This window comes from Mesoplodon bidens, assembly GCF_964165515.1.
Source record: "Mesoplodon bidens genome assembly, chromosome: 18".
NCBI classification, from domain to species: domain Eukaryota; kingdom Metazoa; phylum Chordata; class Mammalia; order Artiodactyla; family Ziphiidae; genus Mesoplodon; species Mesoplodon bidens.
The window spans coordinates 46804964-46826309 of NC_138175.1; the positions used below are offsets into that span (position 1 = coordinate 46804964).

At 46.1% G+C, this 21346-nt stretch overlaps 1 protein-coding gene across 1 annotated transcript; it reads right to left on the reverse strand.

The window, feature by feature from the left end:
* Positions 1-4965: 4965 nt before the first annotated feature.
* WDR87 (WD repeat domain 87) lies at positions 4966-21011 on the reverse strand. The gene is given in 15 exon segments (XM_081217064.1): positions 4966-5422; positions 5426-6879; positions 6882-6918; positions 6922-7061; positions 7064-7342; positions 7345-7864; positions 7868-9985; positions 9987-10564; positions 10962-11233; positions 11705-11757; positions 11759-12190; positions 12192-13799; positions 13803-14576; positions 16128-16248; positions 20819-21011. Coding segments are annotated over 14 exon segments (8661 nt in total). The 5' UTR covers positions 16203-16248; positions 20819-21011; the 3' UTR covers positions 4966-5101.
* Between the last annotated feature and the right edge of the window lie 335 nt (positions 21012-21346).

Here is a 21346-nt window from a genome sequence, read left to right on the forward strand (position 1 = left end):
CTTCCCAGCAAACACTGTGTTTTTTGTTTTTCTAAGTCCATTCACCTCCATACACAACTTTTCAAACACATACTCCCATTCCCTTTCCCTCTACTAACAAACCCTGCTTCTCACTTCACTGAGAAAATGGAAGTTGTCAGAAGAGAATCTACACAGACTCACCCACCTACCTACCAATCTACATCTTTGCCCATGTATGTATGCTCTCATCCCACAGCTGAACTAACTAACTAACTACATATATATATATATATATATTTTTTTTTTTTTTTTTTTTTTTTTTTGCGGTACGTAGGCCTCTCACTGTTGTGGCCTCTCCCTGTTGTGGCCTCTCCCGTTGCGGAGCACAGGCTCCGGACGCGCAGGCTCAGCGGCCATGGCTCACGGGCCCAGCCGCTCCGTGGCATGTGAGATCTTCCCGGACGGGGGCACGAACCCGTGTCCCCTGCATCAGCAGGCGGACTCTCAACCACTGTGCCACCAGGGAAGCCCGAACTAACTATATTTTTATCTAACTCTAGTCTCTCCACTTGGGCACTAGATCTCACCCTCTTTTGTTTATCAAGTTTTGTTTTTTTTTTTTTGGCTGTGTGGCTTGTGGGATCTTAGTTCCCCCACCAAGGATTGAACCGCAGCCAGCAGTGTAAGCGCGGAGTCCTAACCACTGGACATCCAGGGAATTCCCTATTTATCAAGTTCTTGACTCCAGCAATCCCCTCACCTTGAAAACAAACAACTCGCACAGCTTTTATTTATTTCCCTTCTCTCATCAACTACTGTCCCATTTCTAACAAAACTTCTAGAAAATATTATCTATATTTCCTGCTTCCAATTTCTTTTCTTGCGTTCTCTTTGGAAAGCAGTCTAATCAGACTTTTGCACCCATCACTTTACCAAAACTGCTCTGGTCAGGGTTACTAATAATCTTCATCTTGCTGAATCTAATGGTTGACTTTCAATTATTTTCTGCTTGACCTGTTAGCAGCACTTGACACAATTGATCATTCCCTCCTCCTTGGTACGCTTTCTTCACTTAGTTTCCGTGACACCATAGGTTTCTTGATTTTCCTTCTACCCATTAGTGCTCCTCAGTTTCCTATGCTGACCTCTCCCTGACCTCTTAATGTTAGAGCTTCTCATGCTACAATCCTTGTTCCTCTTCCTTATCCACATCCACTCCCTTGGTCATCTCATCCAGTCTCTTGGATTTAAGTATCATGTATGTACCAGTGATTGCCAAATTTATGACTCCAGTACGAATCTGTCTCCTGAACTCCAGACTTATATATCCAATTGCCTACTAGACATCTTCTCTTAAATGTTTAACAGGCACCTCAATCTCAATTTGCCCAAAACTGATCTCATGAACTCCTAATCTTCCTCCTAGTACCAACTCCCTTGTTAATCTTCCCCAACTAACTTGATGGTGCCTCCAGCTTTCCACCTAGTCAAGCCAAAAACCTTGGAGTCATCTTTGACTCCTTTCTGTCACATTCACATCCAATCAGCAAATCCCGATGGCTCTACCTCCAAATAGGTCCAGAATTGCCCAGTACTCCTCACTTCTACTGCCTCTTTCTCCTCTGTTCAAGTCCACTACCTTATTTCCTCTGAATTATTGTAGTAACCTCCTCATTCATCTCCCTGCTTCCATTCCTGCCTCCAGTCTCTGACTCCCTTACCACATCTATTCTCCACACAGCCATCAGGGTGCTTTTTGAATATGTAAATTAGTTTTTTTCTGGCCGAGCTGCACCAGGCTTGTGGGGTGTTAGTTCCCCAACTAGGGATCAAACCCACGCCCTCGGCAGTGAAAGTGCAGAGTCCTAACCACTAGACCACCAGGGAATTCCCTGTAAATTAGATTTTTATCACTCATCTGCTCAGAACCTTCCTATGGTTTCCATCAAATGCAGAGTAAAAGCCAAAGGCCTTAAAATGGCCCCAAAGCTATTATAAGATATAAGAAAAATCTATATGTTACCCTAGAACTGAGAGAGAGTACCCAAAGAACAAAGTTGGAAGGATGCTCCCTCTCCAAGGCAGTGGGTGGGGGAATACCTAGCACAAACAAACAATTCTTTTTATCTAATTTCAGGAGTTTCATACCCTTGAAGCACATCCAGATCTCATTTAGCAAAACTCTGCTCAATCAGAAAACTAAATGGGAGAAATCTACAGGATAATTGATTCAATGTCTTCAACAAAGACACTGAATGAAAAAACTGAAAAACTGGAGAGAGGGGAGTATAAATATTTAAGATGAAAATAGTCTTAGGGGGACTTCCCTAGTGGTCCAGTGGTTAAGACTCCAAACTTTCACTGCAGGGGGTGCAGGTTTGATCCCTGGTCAGGGAATTAAGATCCCACATGCCGCACGGCGCGTCCAAAAAGGAAAAAAAAAGAGTCTTAGGAAGCATAACAATAAAGTCCAGTGTGTAGACCTTGTTTGAATTCTGATTCAAACAAATGAAGCATAAAAGGACATTTTTTGGGACAACCAGGAAAATCTGCATAGAGCATTGGATAATATTAAGGAATTATTAATTTTGTTAGATGTGAAAATTATTATATAAGACAATTTTATTTTTTAGAGATGAGTATCAAAGTATTTAGGGTTGGAATATCATGATGTCTGGGATTTATTTTAAAATACTTCAACAAAGGAAAAATTAGATGAAGAAATTTTTTAAAAATAAATTATTTTTGGCTGCATTGGGTCTTTGTTGCTGCACGTGGTTTCCCTAGTTGCGGCGAGTGGGGGCTACTCTTCGTTGCGGTGCACAGGCTTCTCATTGAGGTGGCTTCTCTTGTTGTGGAGCACGGGCTCTAGGCGCATGGGCTTCAGTAGTTGTGGCACGCAGGCTCAGTAGTTGTGGCACGGGGGCTCTAGAGCGCAGGCCCAGTAGTTGTGGTGCACGGGCTTAGTTGCCCCGCAGCGTGTGGGATCTTCCCGGACCAGGGATGGAACCTGTGTCCCCTGCGTTGGCAGGTGGATTCTTAACCACTGCACCACCAGGGAAGTCCCACATGAAGCAATTTTTGCAAGATGTTTACAATTAAATGATGGGGTGATGGGGGTCTGGGGGTTCATTATAATACTCTCTTCTACTTTAGTGATTGAAATTTTTCATAATAAAGAGAAAATACAAACAAGCCCTAGTCTCTGCAATTCTGGCAAAGGCAAAAGAATATCTAGGTTGTTGTAGCCAGTACCAAGGTTTTGAGGCTTCCTGAAGAGCCATCCATAGACTTCCTGACCCTGGAACAACAGTTAAGACTATTTTTTGTCACTGTGTTTTGTTTGTTTGTTTGTTGACCAGAGGACCCACTGATATCCTGCAAAATGAATTTGTTAGGTATTACTGTTCCCTTTCTGGATCTTTCAAGGAATTTGTCCTTTTCATCTGTGTTGTGAAATTTATGGCCCTAGAGTTGTTCCTATTAGTCTTCATCCTTTTAATGTCTGTAGGGTCTGTAGTGATGTCCCCTCTGCCATGCCTTATATTTGTAATATGTTCATTATCCTCTTTTTGACACAGACAAGTAAACAGAGGCCAAAAAGGATAAATGATTCAGGTCAAAGCTGCAGAGCCAGCTGGACCATCCTTACTTCTGCTGCTTTGCCTGGCTGCTGGGTCAATCATCCTTTTTGAGGCTCCCTGTCCCCAGCCCACAGCTTTCATATACTCCATGTGGCCTGATATGTAGTCTGACATGGAAGAGCCCAACTACACACTCAGGGCTCTCATTATCCTTGGCCTTCAAGGTGAATCCAACTTCTCAAATGTTCTCTTGCTCTCTGTTCCTGGCTTCCCCACAAAAGCAAACTCAAGTGGAGGAAGTAGAATAATAAATGAGAGGTTGGGATGGAGGGTGGCAAATGGCATAGACGGGCTACTTGCTAAAATCTGTTGGCTCAGCTTACCTGGAAAGAGGCAGTTTTTTTTTTTTTTTTTTGGCGGTACGCGGGCCTCTCACTGTTGTGGCCTCTCCCGTTGCGGAGCACAGGCTCCGGACGCGCAGGCTCAGCAGCCATGGCTCACGGGCCCAGTCGCTCCGCGGCATGTGGGATCTTCCCGGACCGGGGCACGAACCCGCGTCCCCTGCATCGGCAGGCGGACTCTCAACCACTGCGCCACCAGAGAAGCCCCAAGAGGCAGTTTTGAAGTCTCTATAGTGGGGAGAGGAGATCGGGGAGGAACAGCATTACTGGCAGTGACAACTTCCTCCACTTTACTACCTCTTTCCCTTTAACTGTTGTCTTCTATATTGCTAGAGGGAACGATCATAAGTCCCTAGATAGTTGGGGGCCTATTTGAGCTTACACCTAATCTTTCAAATTCTCATTCTATCATCCTACCCAAAACCCATGTCCAGGTTGGCAAAGGAAGTGAAAGATATAGGCTTCCCTCCTTTTCTTCCTGCTTTAACCTCAAATGGCCTCATCTCTTAATGCCATCCAGTAATGTGAAGTCACCAGGTGGTACTGGCTAGAACTTACTGAAGTTTTTCCTATTCTCTGAGGATCTCCTCAACACCCACCATAACTGCTGTTTGGTACTCAAGTCAACAGCATGCAGAACTATGGTCAGGAAAGGGTCTGCCTCCACTGGTACCCCCCAAAACCAAGGGGCAAAATACTGGGTCTTCTGATTCTAAAATCCATTTTCTTTCCATTATATCACGGCCTCTTATATTAGTGCCAAAAATACATTTTTGTGCCAGGTGCTTTCCTTCCTGTGGTCTTTAAGGGAGAATGGTGAGGGGCAAGGAAGGAAGAGGACAAGGACAGACTCTTCTGCCTGAAGGCCTCCAGAGGGTGAGTGAGCACCACTGGCTTTGGGGAAGTCTTCCCACTCTCAAGAGTATGTGAGTATCTGGTCTCCCTGGCTACCTTTCTGGAGAAGCAACATTTGAGGAAAAGGGACACATCACAGTGCTTGTTATAAATGAGAATCTCCTCTTTATTCCACATATAAAAGCTGGTTTCTGGAACTGGATAGGGAAAGAACTTTGGCATGGCTCTACCTCTGTGTGGGCCCTAGGGATAAAGGTCTAGATTCTGGTGACAAGGCCTTTCTGCCCCTTCAGTCCCAAATTAGGGGGTAGGAGCAATGATGTAGTGCAATTCCTTGGTGAGGTGTAAATCAGCTTGCGGCAGGCTCTTCCAGGCAAGTTCTAAGATCCCATACCGGGCAATGCCCATAGGGAGCATGGTACGTACATTGTTCTTCCCTGGGAGGGGAACCACTGCCTGGAACTCCAGAGGACCTTTAGGGGTGTGAGAGCCACCACAGAACAGGTGGTAGAACAACCGCTCCCCAGGAACTAGCTCCATGGCCTTTAGGGCCTCTTTGTAAATGATCTCTTGGGATTGGGGTTCTCCTCTCAGTAGCAGTTCCTGTAGTAGCCTCTGGATTCAGGGGGACTTAAGTTGGTACAGGTCCATGAGACGGTAGAACTGTTCCATCCAAGCAGCACTGTCTTTCGCGTATCGCTCCTGCAACATCCGCAAAACATGGTACATTGCCACAAATGTCTCCCGTAGAGGCACCTTGTCCTTTTTTTTAGAGATGGGCTGTGCCTTCTTTTCCAACTTGGGCAATTTGGCAAACCTGCCCTTATCCTTAAAAGCCCAGAAGTCCTTTTGAAACATCAGTGCTAGGGTTTGTTTTTCCACAGGGTCAAGGGCACCTGTGAAAATGTCTCTTGTTGGAGGATAATGGTGTTGCATCTCCATCTCCTTGCAAGCAGTGGATATCTGCTCTGCCCGCACACTCCTGTAAAGCTCTCCTAGAAGATGCCAATTTATAGCCTTCAGGTCTGGAATCATTTTGGTAGCTAATGGGGACTTTGGTGTGGAGACAGCCAAAGGGTTTAGCCAGCTTTCCTTTTCCTTTCCTTTTATAGGAGGGATCACTTTCAGGTATTTTGGACCCATGGGCTCCTTACTGGGTTTTGAGATACTTGTGCTTCGTGATTCCAGGTTCTGCTTGTGACGGTACACAATGGCTTCAAGTTTGGCCAGATGCATCCACTCTAAGTTTTCCTTTGCAGTGAGGTCTTTGAGAAGCTGGCACAATCTGTGGAAACTATCCCTGGAAAGCTGTTCTCCTGCCTCCATCTGTTCTAGGACGTGGTGGATCCACTCTACATCTGAGAGGCTGACGTCTGCATATATTTCCTCAGCCAGGATTTTGGACACAGGTAATTGTACCTCAGTCTGTCCCTTCAGAGATGGATGACGCTGCAGAAGCCACTGCCACTTGGCCCCTAGTTGTTTGCCTTGGAGTTTATGAGCTTCCATGGTCTTCTTCAATATGTGGGATAAATATGGGGTCTTTAAGTCAGGCTCTTGGGACTCCAAAACTGTATCCAAAACTTGTAGAGGTATGGGCTTATATTTCTTCAACAGTTCTTGTTTATCCATAAACCCTGTCCCTGGGAATACCCTGGGCGTCTCAAGTACTGTGGCCTTATCTTCCCAGGATATTTGTGTAGTTGACCCTGGCACTGGTATCTTCTCTTCCCTCCCCAGAACTACTGAGATCAGTTGCTTGGAAGGGCTTTTCAGAACTTCAAGTTTTATAGCACTGCCTTTGACCTTGGGGATTCTTTTCTCAATAGGAGGGACTGCTTCTCTTCCTTTTAAGTCCTTTTTTCTTTCTCCTGGTAACTTAAATAGTTTTTCTTTTTTAAAGATCTCTTTCTTCTTGTCTACCTCTTCTTCCAATGAGCTTCTCTCCTCTTCCACCCCCTCTTTCTCACTCAAACGCTCCATCTCTTCCTCACTCATGCTTTCCTCCTTCTCAAACACTTCCTCCTCCTCCTCTTCCTCCTCCTGCACCTTCTTTTCTTTTTCTTCTTCTCCTTCCCTTCCTCTTCCTCCTCCTCCTCCTCTTCAGACAAACTCTCTCACTCTATTTCATCTAACAAGCTTTCCATTTCTTCAGAAAAGCTCTCTTCACTTTTCACACTTTTCACCTCATGCTCTTGACTGAGAAACTCTTCCTGTTGCAAATCAACTCTCTTTAGCTTTTTTCTCTTTCTTGACCTTTAAGGAATGGCTTTGCCTCTTCTTCCTCCGTTATTTCATCCTCCTCTTCTTCCTGTAGGACTTCTCTCTGTTGCCTGGCCAATCTGCTTTCTTCCTCAGTCATCTTTTTCTCTTTCTTTATCAATCTTCTCATTTCCTTGGCCAGTTTTCTCTGCCTCTTAGCCAGTTTCTTCTCATCTGTGGCAATTTCTGGTTGTTCCTCAGAAAAATCCCACTCCTTGGCATCAAGTTCGTTCTGTACCTTGTTCAATTCCTTTTCCTTAGTAAAGAATGACCTCTTTACTTTGTCATCTCTATTTCTTCCTGGGTTAGTTTCCTTTCTTTTTTGATAAGGCCTTGAAGTATCTTTAAGATTTTGCTGCTTACTTTTAATGGTTCCTTGGAAATGCCCTTGCTTTCTTTAGCCAACTTCCTTATTAATTTGGCTAGCTTCCTTTCTTCCTGGGCACATACTCTCCCTCCTCTAGTAAACTCCAGTTTTCCTTTGGTAATGTCTGTTTGCTCTGTGGCCAGTATCCTATCTTCATAGACCAGTATCTTTTCCTCTAGTGACAGTTTCCTCTTAATTTGTTCTAGTTCATCCTTAGTTGGTCTTCCCTGTCTTGAAGTTTCTTGAGTCTCTTTTTTAAAGAGAGTTTCCTTTCCCTCAGCCAGTCTCACCTTCTCCCAGGCCAGTTTCTTTATTTCCATGCCCAATGCCTTTTCTTCCTTAGTAATAGACCAGTCACCTCTGAGCTGTTTCAGTCCTTGGAATATCACCCTCTTTTCCGTAGCTAACTTCATTTTGTCCTGGGCTATTTGGTGCTATTTCTCAGCCAAGCTTTCCTCTAATTGGGTCAGTTTTTCCTCTATAGCAGCCAATTTCTCCTTCTTCTGGAAAAGTTTCTCCTTTTCCTCCATCAGCTTCTTCTCTATCTGAACCACTCTCTTCTTGTACATGTCCAGTTTCTCCTTTTCTTGGTCTGATTTCTTTCTCTTCTGGGTGAGGCTTTCTTTGAGCTGGATTTTTTCTTTCCTCTGAGCCAGTTTCACCTTCTCCTGAGCCAGATTCTCCTCCTGAGCCAGAGTCTTCTGCCTCCAGGCTAGTATCTCCTTGGTTTGGGGGAGTTCTTCCTTGCTCTGGACCAATTTATTCCTTTCCTGGGACAGTTTTTGCTTATTCTTTATCAATTGTTCCCTTTTCTGGACAAGTCTTGCCTCCTCCCCAGGCAGTGTTTCCATGTCCTGGGTCAGTTTCTTCTCATCCTGGATCAGTAGCTCTTCTTCTTGGGACAATTTCTGCTTATTCTCCATCAGTTGCTCCCTTTTCTGGCCAAGTCTTTCCTCTTCTTCAGGCAATTTTACATTGTCCTGGGCCAGTTTCTTCTCTTCCTGGATCAGCAGCTCTTCTTCCTGGGCCAACTTTTGCTTATTCTCCATCAATTGCTCCCTTTTCTGGCCAAGTCTTTCCTTTTCCTCAGCCAGTTTTTCCTTGTCTTGGACCAGTTTCTCCTCTTCCTGGATCAGCAGTTCTTCTTTCTGGACTTCTTTCTGTTCCACATTCAGTTTCTCCTCTTGAGAGGCCAGTGTCATCTCCTCCTGATCTAGTCTCTCCTCTTCATTGACCAGTTCCTCCTCTTCCTGATTCAGTTCCTCCTCTTCCCATGCCAGGTCCTCCAATTCCTGGGCTAGTTCCTTTTCTTGCCATGCTAGATCTTGCTCCTTCTGGGCCAGTTTTTCCAATTTCTGGACCAATATCTTTTTTACCTCAGCTAGCTTCCCTCCTTTCTTTGCTATTTTCTCTTCTTCTTGAGCCAGTTTCTCCAATTTCGTGGCCAGTTTCTTCCTTCGCTGGGCCAATTTCTCTGCTTCCTGGGTTAGCATTTCCTCTCTTTGGGCTAGTTTTTCCTCATTCTGGATAAACTTCCTCTCTGCCTGGACCATTTTCCTGTCTTTCTGAGCCAGTTTCTCATAGTCTCTGGCCATTTTTCTCTCTTCCTGTGCTAGCTTCTCTACTTCTTGTGCCAGCTTCCTCTTTTCTTGGGCCCGTTTTATTTCAACTTGGGCCCGTTTCCTCTCAACCTGTGCCTGTTTATATTCTTGGTGAATCTGTCTCTGCTCTTCTGTCATCAGCTCTTCTCCTTCTTCTTCTGCTGCTGCTTCTTCTTCTCGTTCCCACTCCTGAGACAATTCTTCCTCCAGGGTCACTTCCTCCTCATCCTCCAACAATTGCTCCCTGGCCCTGGCTGACATCTTTTCCCAGATCTGTGACCATTCATCCCCTGTCTGCTTCTTCTTGTCCGTCTCCAGCTCTTCCTCATCTGGGAACAGCTTTTCTGCCTCCTCATGGAGCTTCTCCTCTTCCTGAAGATGCCTGCTTTCCCAGGCTTTCTTCCATTCATCCCAGGATATCCTCGTCTCACTGTAGGCCTGTTTCCACTGATCCCAGGACTTCTTCCACTCCTGCCAAGACAGCTTTGTCTCTTCCTTAACTGGTCTTCCTTCTTGCTCAACCACTTCCTCCTCTAATTTGGCCTTTTCCCCCACTTCCTGACTCACGTCCCTCTCCTCTTCTTTGGTTTTTTTCCTCTCTTTTTTATCCAGTTTTATTTCCTGCTGGACTGCTTTCCCCTCCTGCTTAGAAGGCTTCTTAGAGGGTTTCTTGTCTTCTTTCTTTGATATTCGTTTTCCCTTGGTTACGTCTGGTTCTAAAAAAACAACTTTCTTTTTCTTGCCTTTTTTTGGAATCACCTGGGTTTCCTGCAAGTCCTGCACATCCCTTTCTTTCTTTCGCTCTTGCTCCTCTTTTGTCTCCTCTTCCTTGTCTCTGATCACCATGTCCTCTCTAATTGCTCCTCCATGAGGAAAACCTGGTTTCTCCTCTGGCCAGGCTACATCCCAGTCAAGGTCCTCAAGCAGGTCCTTACTTTCTTTCTTCAACAGGGGGGCAGATCTCCTGAAAGAGCTCCCAGCTGGGCTGTCGATCTGCCAGCACCTCCTGAGCCATGGTCACGAGCTCAGTGTTTAGAGCTTCTGACATTTCTGTCTGGGAACCAGATATCCTCAGGGTCACAAGACGACATAGATCATCCCGCCATGATGAGCCATCTTCAGGGGTAGTCCTGTGGCCAGGAGCTCCAGAGGCACCCCGCTCTTTTACTTTCACCAGCTTCACAACTGATTCTCTCCTTATAGGATATGGAGGGTCCTCAATTTTTGTAACTTCAGCATCTATTGTCTTCCTCTTGCGCCTCTTTATGGGTTCCTGAAGTGTTGCTTTCCTGCCTCTTTTGTCACTTATCTTCCTCAGCATCTTCAGGGTCAATGCAACATGATCCTTTGAGGCATCTATCCCTGGAGGCTCCTGTTCATCATCTTTTGAGATCTTTAGTATACTGGAGGGTGAAGACCTACACTCCTCCCCCTCAGTTGGTGCAGCTTCACTCTGATCACCTTCACCCTCTAAGGGACCTGGCTCTGTGCCAGTCTCTTTCATCTTCTTGAGGCTCTGCAAAAATTTTCGGGCTATAGGGAGAATCAGGAGATGTAGATAAGGGAAGCTTGGGAGGCTTAAATGAAGCCCTTCCCAAAATCTGGTAAGAGCTAAGAGGAACTGCCATAACAGATGTAGCAACAGAGGGGGCTGAGGCCTTTTTTAAAAAAAGGCATTCTCCTTACTTTATTCCCAGTGCCTTCCCTCCTCCCTCCCCCCCCACCCCCGCCCGGACCTCTGTCAAGTCTTACAGAGATAGGTTTTGGAGTCTCTCTGAATTTGGGTGGATTCTTCCTAGGAAGGTTCTTTTCTGTGAAAGGATCTTTCCACTTATCTCTGTTCCTATCTGATACCTCTTGACCCAAGTTAGCCTTAACTACCCTGCCTCTTGGGGACCCTGAGGCATTAACCAGATCACCCCATACATACTATGCTTTCTGCCTCCTACTTGGCCCCATCTTTGGCCTTTGCTGGGTTTGTAGGCAACTTCAGATTCTTCAGGAGCTGTATCAAGTTGGTTGGAAAGGGCGGTAAGTTCAGAAGCCCCTGAGACATCTAAAGAAAAAGTAGGCTTTTCATCACCCAGTGATAAGATCAGGTTTTCATTCAATCGCTGCTCCACTTGGGTATGAAGGATTTGGAGATCTGTGGCCTGCATTCCCAGCAGATGGTCCAGGGTTTCTTCCCCGATCATTTCCTGCCTATGAAAGTCAAAGGAGAGGAAGGACCATGCTGAATCAGGGACAAGAGGGAGAATGAGAAGGAAAGAACAGCAATGGGACAGGCAGGGGACTTGACAACATGACCAACAGAGACAGCGTATGTAGAGGTAAAGAATGGCGAAGAAGAAAGAAAAAGTCTAGGAAGCCAAGATGGTAATGCATGGCGTGACCTGTATGGGGCCTTCAAGGGTAGGAGAAGAGGGTGAAAAAGGGGCACTTGAAGAGGTAGGGGACAAACAGGAATAGGAGAAGAAATGGAGAAAGGAGTGAGCAGTTAGGGGATCATCAGGATAGTCTAGGAATGAAAAAAGGCTATGAACAAGGAAAAAGGACAGGAAGAGCTAATGAACAGAGATGAAGAGACAGTGAAGGCAGAGAAGGGAAAAATGGGAAAGGGGAAGAAGAAAATCAGAAGCTAGTAAAGAGCTGAGGAAAGCACAAAGAACTTACTGCATCTCCTGGAAAGTATCTTGGTTCTGGATCAAGTTTAAGAGTGAGGTCTTAAGAGTGGATTCCAGTCTCAGCCATGAGGCTCAGGGCCTTATTCCTCACTCTTTCATCTTTGTCCATTAGTCTTTGAGCCAGAGGCACGGCAAAGAGATGCGTAATCATTCCTAGACGCTTCAGCCCTTCCCAGGCTAGCTCTTGGATCAGTGGATTGGAATTGGTTGTATCATCCAACAGACGATGGGCTGTTTCAGCACGCAGGAGTGGAGACACCTGGCAAGAGGCAAAGATTTGCCCTAGTGCACCAATACAGCACTGGTACTTCAGTGGAGAAGCATGGATCATAATATTGAGAATTGTCTCTATCAGGCTATTGATAGCTATTTCACTCATCTTTCTTCCCAGCCAACTGCAGTTTGCTGAGTCTGTAAGGACACTGTAAGTTATATCCTTTGACGCTCTTATTTCAAGGAAGTCTTCATCCTCCTTTTTCACGTGCATATTCTCCTACATCACTTACAGCTCTTGCCCTACCGTGCCAGAAGAAGAATTGTTGAGACTTGTCCCATTCCAGTTCCCGCATGGGTGAGTGCAGGTTGCACTGTAGGTATATTGGGCTGCCCTGAGGCCAAAGACGGGCACAAATCACTGAGTTAGGGATATAGCAATCCGGAGCCAAGAGCCATTTCTGCCCATGACCAAAGTAGTATCGCAGTATCTGGTAAGGGTTGAGTCCATCCCAGGTAGTCAGCTGTAGCTGGGGAGGAAGCACATCATGGGAATGAGGAGGTTTTTTCACCTGCGTCCAATCAGCTTCCTTATACAAGGAATCGTGTCTGAAGGAAGACAGTAACACAGGGCTCCCTTGCTCATCTTCTTCTATGACGTGTGGCACATTATGATCAAAGGCGATGGCCCGATTATTGACAAGGTTCTCCAGACCTACTAATTGCTGTTGCCCTTGTCCAAAGTAGATATACTTGGGCACAAGCACGGTCTCAAAGGAGAAGCAGCAGCTGGGTATGAAAGGCTCAGGAACTTCATCTGTCATACCCATAAGGGAAAGGCGGGCCAGCAGGGCTGAGGGAAGCAGTTTAAAACAGGACACCAGATAAAGACTCTGGTTGAAAGTGACAGGGAGGTCACCCCGGTCATTTGCAAAGCAGAGCGGGCCAAAGTGCAATGATGAGTCCAGCGTGGCTATGGGTCTACCATGGAAGTTCCAGATCCGGACAGAGCCATCACTGCCACCTGTGACAAAAAGACTCAAGGATGGGCAGCCATCAAAAGATGTGATGGCGCACTGGTGCAGAGGCAGCGTCTCTACGAACGTTGAGCCTTCCTGTGACCCAGAGGACAGAAAGTCATGGAACTTCCAGAGACGCAGGCAGTTAGTCTCCGGGATGGCACCCACAGACTCGGGCAAGAGTATCAGGTGTGTTAGCTGACAGCTGCTGAGAATGCTGGTGAGGGGCTGCAGCTGCACTCTCACCCCTTCAAGCACAGCTTCTGATAGGTGTACATAGTCATCCATTCCATAGGAACAGAGCAAAGAGTTTTCTCGGCAACCAGAAAGCCCTCCAGGCAGTGTAGAGAGTGTTAATACAGCCCCAAAGTGCACAAGGGTCTCTATTTGGACACAGCTGTGCTGGGAAAGCACTCTGATCACACCACTCTGGTGTCCAGAGAACATTAGTCCTTCTAGACCCCGACCCAGGTGGAAATGCCCATAAACCAGGCATTGTACCAAGTCCTGAGAATCTGGTGAGGTGCATATAAGATACTTGGCTGGGCAAGGGCAGCAGGTTGTGTCAAATACCAGCACATCTGAACTGCCTGTAGCTACAAAGAGCTCCTCTTTATCTGGGTCATAGGCGCAATCCACAGCCTGGTCCAGGATTGAGAAGGGCCAGGTGATAACCAGAAGATTCCCTGTTAGTGGGGACACAAAGCGCAACAAGCCATCCTCAGTAGTGCACAGGATCCGGAACCAGTTATTGCCACAGCGGACCCGACGTATCTGCTGGGGAGCAGAACCACAGACACTGAAGAGGTTATAGAAGCAGGGCAGACTGCGCAAGGAGAAAGAATGGGTAGTCTAGCAGAAGAAAGTGGTGCTATCAATAAACTGGAGTTGATACAGTTCCTCGCCAAGTTCTAGCTGCCGCAGCAGACTCCCTGAAGTCAGGTTCCACTCCTCGATTAAGCCTTCTTGGCCGGCTGTTAGCAGGGTGTGGGCTTCTGGCCGGCTGCGGATACATATCACCGATGAGAAATGGGCCTTGAAACTGTGGAGTGCGTGGCCCTGATTGAGGCTCCACACTTGGATTTCCCCAGTCCTGTTTCCAGCATAGAGAAAGCCCTGCTCAAAACAGGTGAAGCAGCAGGTGATTGAGGAGCCACTGGTGGTGGAAGGGAAGCTCTTCACCTCTGCCAGCCGGCCATGGCCCTGGCGCTCAAGGACCCTCACCACAGTCTCACACAGGGCTACAAGGGAGCCATTGGGGCCATTCAACATGATGTTGTGGACAAGCTCATCACCAGGCATGGAAACCATGTGGGCTATTTGGAGACCCTTGTCACTCTGCTCTATGATCCAGGTGACCACTGCCTCCTGGATTCCTGACAGAAGCATCTTCATTTCTGGGTCATAGCAGAGGCAGCTGATGTTAAAGCAGCAGGGCACTATACCCAGGGGTTTGAATGACTGAAAGTGGTCCCCAAAGAGCCGCAGGAGCAGGTCACCACAGTAGACCACGAGGATATGAAAGGAACCTGTGTGAACCATGGACTGGATGGGCGGCAGTCGTTCGGTCATGGAGAATGTTCTCTTCTCCACCGTGTCCTCAGTTTTGCTCTTCATCCATACCACAGCCTAGAAGAGAAAAAGATGGCAACTGCCTAGAAAAGATAGTAGAAGAAGAAAGGGCAGAATATTCAGCTATTTTTCTCTTGTTAAGGAGAAACTGGAAGACTCTAGCGTGATTTTACCCCCTGGTTTTGGGAGTTGGAAATATTGTAGAAGCAGGAAACCTAGGACTCTTTCCCTAACCTTGGCCTACTTTAGGAGAACCATAAAATCTGTTCAACACAGAGACTGTAATTGGAGAAAGGATGAACGGGGAATCCTGGATCCAGGTCACTTTCATTCAAGGGGTGTATCTTCCTGGGTTAATCTAGGGTCAGAACTTACATGGGCATGGCCCCTGTATAATGGGCTAAGAAGAAAGGCTGGGTAGTTTTACCTGTATTTCTTTTGTGCTTGTTGTCACCCATGAGAGGGAAGCAAAGAAGTGGGCATCACTGAAGTAATAGCATATAAGTGGCATATTTTGAGGATGGCGAGACTCTTTGAACAGGATCTAGGACCGGTCACTCAACACAACTACATCAGTCTTTGGGTCATCTAAAGTTTGCTGGGGAGAGGCATGGCATAAACTAAGAGACCAAGAACACATATGCACTAAATATATTCTCATGCAAGTCACAATTGAAGCAGTTCTCAAAGTTATGCCTCAGCCCCAAGGATCACTCCTGTGGCTCCCACACATGAACAGTTTATCACCTGTGGGACACTATACTTCACAAGCATGTAACAAAACCCCCAACACAAAAGTGAACCAAACCACTATAGGGCCTATACGGGCAAATTTTATGGTGTGAGCACAGGGGAAAACTGATGTTCTTCCCAACATGTCCTCTAACATTCTCCCTCCTGTCTAAAATGTACATATGTCATAAAAGACACATTTAACAGGTTACAAAGGCAAGTGCACTTCCATATGCCCACATGTAAAGTAACACAGTATCCCAAAAGTCAGTGCAGCTTTATTAAAGCCTAAAACTGCACTAAGTAAGACTTTTAGGACACCCTATCTTGCCTTTAAGTTTGACAGAGGAAGATTTTTTATGTGTGTGTGTGTGTGTGTGTGTATATATATATATATATATATATACACACACACACACATAAATATACACACATTTTATATATATATATATATAGACACACACACTATATACATATATGTGTGTGTGTGTGTGTGTATTATCCCACTGTGATAGAGCATGTGCTATAAAACATGCACCTGGGAACCTTTTACACAGAGCCAGCCATAGCAAAACTGAGGTTGGCAGATGTTCTCTCTGGTGGCTTCTCCATTCTCTTTTAGAAAAATCTCTCTTCCCAGAGGGTTGGTTCTTCTGAAATGCTTCAAAGTGTTAACCTCTCACCATCAAAATGTCCTTGCAAGAGGTCTCTAGACTCATTTGGAAGTTGATGGCCCACTTTCTACTAAGGGGACAGTTGTCTTTATCATCTACCCTGCCTGCTTCCTGCATAGAGGATCTATGGTCCTCTGAAGTGCTCATAACTCTTAAGATAGATAGAGGCCAATAACATGTTTATGTTCTACATATACATTACCTTGCTTTTATGTATCATGTCATTTATAAGGTATTTAAAATCCTTCCACAGGGGAATGAGTCTGGGGGAAGTCATCACCTTGATTATCCCCTGGTCCTCCTCAGGACCATTGTTTAAAAACCTGTAGGAATACAAAAGAGGCCAGCTTAGCCACTGATACTTTTTGAGGAGCTAGAAATCAGAAGGCAAGATCCATGAACTCAGGTTTATTGGACACTTTTTGAATGTCAGGAACTATGCATAAGATACCTTCTCATTTAATCCTCACTGCAGCCCAGTGAGGTAGGTATTACCTCATTTGAGAAAACTGAGGCTTGGACAGGGTAAATAAAGGAGTTGGAGGTTGAATCTTAGCATTGGCTGTCATCCAATAGGATATTATGGGTGAGGGAAGCAGAGAAACCTAAGAGGGGCTGGAAAGGAATACTGTCACAGGCAAATAATTGTTCCTTGCTGGTGATGGGCTGTCAAGAGATCTTTTTGCAAGAACTAGTAGTTCCCAAAGTGTGGACCCTGGACCTCCTGCACCGGGATTCCTGTGGGAGAGGTACATCTTAAAATGCAGATCCTTAGGTACTGAAGCAGAACCATGGTGGTGGGCCCCTGAGTGCTTCACTTGTAACAAGCTCCCTAGGTGATTCTGTGGACATTGAAGTCTGACTACTGAAACAGGAAATCGAGATAAAGGGTGCCCAGGACAAAGAGTCAGCTCCATGTAGCCCAGCTGGAGAAAGGATCCAGCCATTCGGCCTTGTAGGCTTTCCCAGGCTTGTGGAATCAAGTAGCTCTCTTGCATGTGATACATCTGCTATTCATCCTCCTCCTCCCCATTCCCTTCTCTTTGGCCTTCATGAGGACAAACCTCTACTTTTCTTAGTTGGATGGTGAATAAATCCTACTTTTAACAAATTCCCTCTGTCAGGGGGTCTGTCATTACTGATCTGACGATGGGCTTGTTTTCCTCATTTGTAAAATGAAAATGCCAGATCCTTACAACTTCACAGGATTGTTGCAAGGTTCAACTAAGATAATTCCTGTGAATACTTTTTAAAGTATACTCTGAAGCAACAAACAATTATGATTGCTGTTTTTAGGCTGGTTTGGTTCTCAGAGAAGTACTAGTTATTTCCTTCCAACCTATACTTTATACTTTTCAGTTGCTCTGGAAACCTTACAGCTAAATTTAATAGTCTGGCCAGCAGAGGGCAGTGGAAGCCATCCTTGTGCCTGCCAGATGAAGGAAAACTGATGGACTTTCAGTTTAAAGTGGTCCCCAAACTGCGATCCTCAGGACAGCAGCATCAGCATCACCTGTGAACTTGTTAGAAATGCAAATTATCAGGCCCCACCCTAGACCTACTATATCGGAAACTCCGAGAGTAGGGCCCAAAAATCTGAGTTTTAACAAGCTCTCCAGCTGGTCTTAAAGTCTGAGAAACACTGGTTTGGAGAGCTGTTGGAGTTCCAGATCCTTTGGCCTGGGCCTCCTGAGGCAAGGTCAGCAGAACCCACCCTCTGGCATGGTTAAGCCTAGGCCCTGTGTTGCCACAGAGACTTGATGGCTAGATCTGTGGGGGGGAAGCAACAGGCAAAACTTATCATCATCTCATGTGTAGGGTAGTTTAGTGCCCACAAAAGAAAGCTTTCACAGGGACCTCCCTGGCGGTCCAGTGGTTAAGACTCTGCGCTTCCACTGTAGGGGGCACGGGTTGGATCTGTGGTCAGGGAACTAAGATCCCGCGTGCTTCATGGTGCGGCCAAAAAAAAAAAAAGCTTTCACATGAATCACTTCATTTGTTCTTGAAAGAATTCTGAGAGGCAGATACCATCGTCTCCATTGTACATATAAGGAATGTGAATTCAGAGAGGAAAAGGGATGTGTTCAAAGCTACACAGGGCAGATTCAAGACTAAGATCCAACTCACAGTTCTAGATTCTTCTATCATTTGAGAGAAGTAAAAGGTTCTCCCAGCTAATGCTAAGTGAGCTCTCTTCCCCACAAACCCACTAATGGGAACTGGGGACTGGCTTTCAGACATAAGCATCCCCTATGTCTTTCCACTCTCCCCAAGGCTGCCTGCTGCCCTCCTGCCATATCTTTTTCCATTCTATTCCCCTGTAACCCTGCACTTGCTGCTCTTTTGGACTACCTTTCAGGAGCCGCTGTGATCTGCTGAAATGGATCGGTGGATGGCCCTACAGGCCAGGGCCCCACAGCCCAGATTTACCCAACCAGCTCCTTCTTGGGGCCCCAGAGCTGCTGAGAGAGTAGTCATTTGTAGTCAACAAATTTGCAGTCATTGACATCAGTTTCCATTTTTCCTAATTATCTCCTCTGGGTCCAACTTCTCTTGACCAGCCTATAAAAAGCAAGTGGTTGGGACCCTCTGGGGGCATATTCTTTGGAGGTTAAGTGAGAAGGAAGGCCTTCAACCCCCATACCTATGTTTGTTGTTGCCACTCTCTCCCATCCCATATACTAGTTTCCTTAGAGGAAACCTCTCCTAAAATGCCCCACATTTGATTCCCTAATCCCATTACCTGTCCTTAAAAGCAAGTCCAGAGAGAGCGCCAGATGCCTTAATCCCAATGGTCTTGACTTTTTAATATCTTGATAACCCAAAGATGATCTAAAGGGAGAATTCAAGTCCTGCAGCCAACTTAGAGGAGTCAGAATTTGGGGGCTGTGATATGGTATCTGACTGTAGCTGACTACAGAGACAAACCAGGTCTCTGATTGGGCATTGATGCTGGCACCACATCCTTTTTCTTAGTTGCAGTCCATTCCAAGGTACTGTGTCGGTGGCGGTGGGATGGAAAGCCAGCCTCCCATGAGCCCTGCCTTTGTAATACAGATAATTGGCTCTAGGGGGTACTGCACTCCATGACACTATTGGGCCCCTGCTGAAGAAGGAAAAGAACAAAGTATTTTGAGTACATATAACAAGGAGACCTGACCACCCAAAAGAAGAGTGATGTGTGCTCCACGCTTTGAGGTAAAGCCCTGCATGGATCCTACAGCCTTGCAGGTGGCTCTCACATTTGGGGACAAGGATGCAGAAAGCCCAGCTGGCATCAGTTGACTGTAAAGTCAGAGGGACTGTAAAGCCCGAGGGCAATCTTGGCTTACTCTGTTTTTTGAATTACTGATAAGGAGCCCAAGTCTGTCCCCAGGCCTGGGACTGCTACTCTGGCCTTATAAGTGACTTCACAGCTAGGGCTGGGACTGGAATGCACTTAACTTTACAGAAAGAAACAATTTTCCAGGACAAACATATATTACTAGTAGGTGGGCCAGTTTCTATTGAGTGAAGAATTATCCAGCATGGGAGTAGTGATAGCATCCAGAACTGATTAAGGTTGTAAAGTGGTAGCCAGGCATTTTACATACATTGTTTCACTTAATTCTTATACAGTGATTCTATGATTTAGCTATCATCCTCCATTAATGAAACAACTTTTAAAAATGGACATGGTAAAAATATTCAAAACATACCAAGGAACATATACTGAAGAGAAGGTCACCTGTCCTGTTTCCTCTTCAGAAAGGTAACCCTGGTTGTGTCTTTCTACAGGTGTTCTGTACACACACAAGCATGTATGTAAAAAGTATTATTTTTCTTACACAAATGGTAGTATGCTATATACACTTTTCTCACTTAATAATCTTAAAGATTAACTCATATTAAAACATACAGCTCTGTATCATTTTTCAACAGTTGTCAGCTGCAGTGTATTCCACTGCGTGGCTGAACTACCATTTATTTATTTAAACTTCTATCAATGGAAATTGGGCAGTTTCCAACCTTTTGCTATAACCCATGCCACAAATGAATATCTTTGTTAATGCCTCAGAGTTTTAATTAACTTAAATTTTAAAATTGAAGCAATGTAAATCTTTTATTCATTAAGCATAACTTATTTTAGATATACTGACTTAAATAAATTATTAAAATTAATTTCACCTGTTTCTTTTTAATGTAAATTTTAAAATTGCAATTTTGGCTTGCATTATATTTCTATTAGATGGTACTGCTGTAAATTATCACCGTCTGGTGGTGGTGTGGACTTCGCTCCTGGATAGTAGGAACCCAATCTATCTTGATTTCTCCGTGTCCTCATTATCACCCAACCTGGCATGAAGTAGGTGCTTAATACATTTTTACTGAATGAATGAGCAAATGAATGACCCTCTGCCCTGTCTCAGGAAGAAGAAATATATGCTTCCCAGCGCAAGTCTTACTGAGCATCTTCTTGGAAGGAAGATGACGTGCGAAGGGTATTGACTGGGTTTTCTTGACCAGAGAACCTTGCAATTCTAGCCAGTTCCCTCGGTAACCCCTAGTGGAGTAGGAGTGGCAACATCCATTTTTTGAAAAAAAGAGTCGGATCCTTGATTATGCCAGCAGGTGGACTAAATTTGAACAAAATTTTCCAGGCCGTAAGTACTCAACAAACACTGGTTACCCTAAGAATGTGCGATACACGAATGAATGGTAGGTAACCGGGCCTCCAGGGCAACCCCCTGGGTGATGGTCATGAGACTCCCGTCGAAGGCAGAGCTCCGGAGCCGCCTAGTACGGGGAGAGGCGACCAGACCCGAATCCCAACACATTCGGTCGTCCCAGCTCTCCGCGCCGGAGGGAAGAAGGGCGTGTCCGCCTCTTCAAGACCGGGGCCGCGCCTGTTACCTGCGACGACTGCACTCCCGACTAGGGACGGGCACGGCGTGTGTGGCGGCACCCAGAAGCTATGTGAAGGATCAGACCTAGAAGAGGAGGGCCTGAAGAGCGACCTTGGGGATGCTGCGAGAAGACTCTGCCAACAGGACGGTTAGCTCCCCAGCCCCGCGCCCGGCGGACTGACCGAGGCGAGGGGAGTGAGCGCGCGTGCGCACTGGCGCGCGCCCGGCAGGAAAAAGCCTAGCGCGAGGCCCCGCGCGCGCGCGCGCGCGCGTTCGAAAGGAAAAAAAAAGTCCTCCCCGCGGGGGCCCGCGGCAATTTAGGCCGGAGTTGGCCGGCGAGCGCGCGTGCGCGAGCGCGCATAGACGCCCTTCTCCACAGCTTCCCTCGGTTGGGGGTCTAGCTCGCTGCTCCGCTATTCCCGCCTCTCCCGAGGCTCGCGCCCTCGGGGTGAGTATCTCGCGCTTTGCGGAGAGGGAGGAAGAGGGTCCACTGAAGGAAGGGAGGAGGCGGACAGGGCTTGGAAAAAGGGAAAAA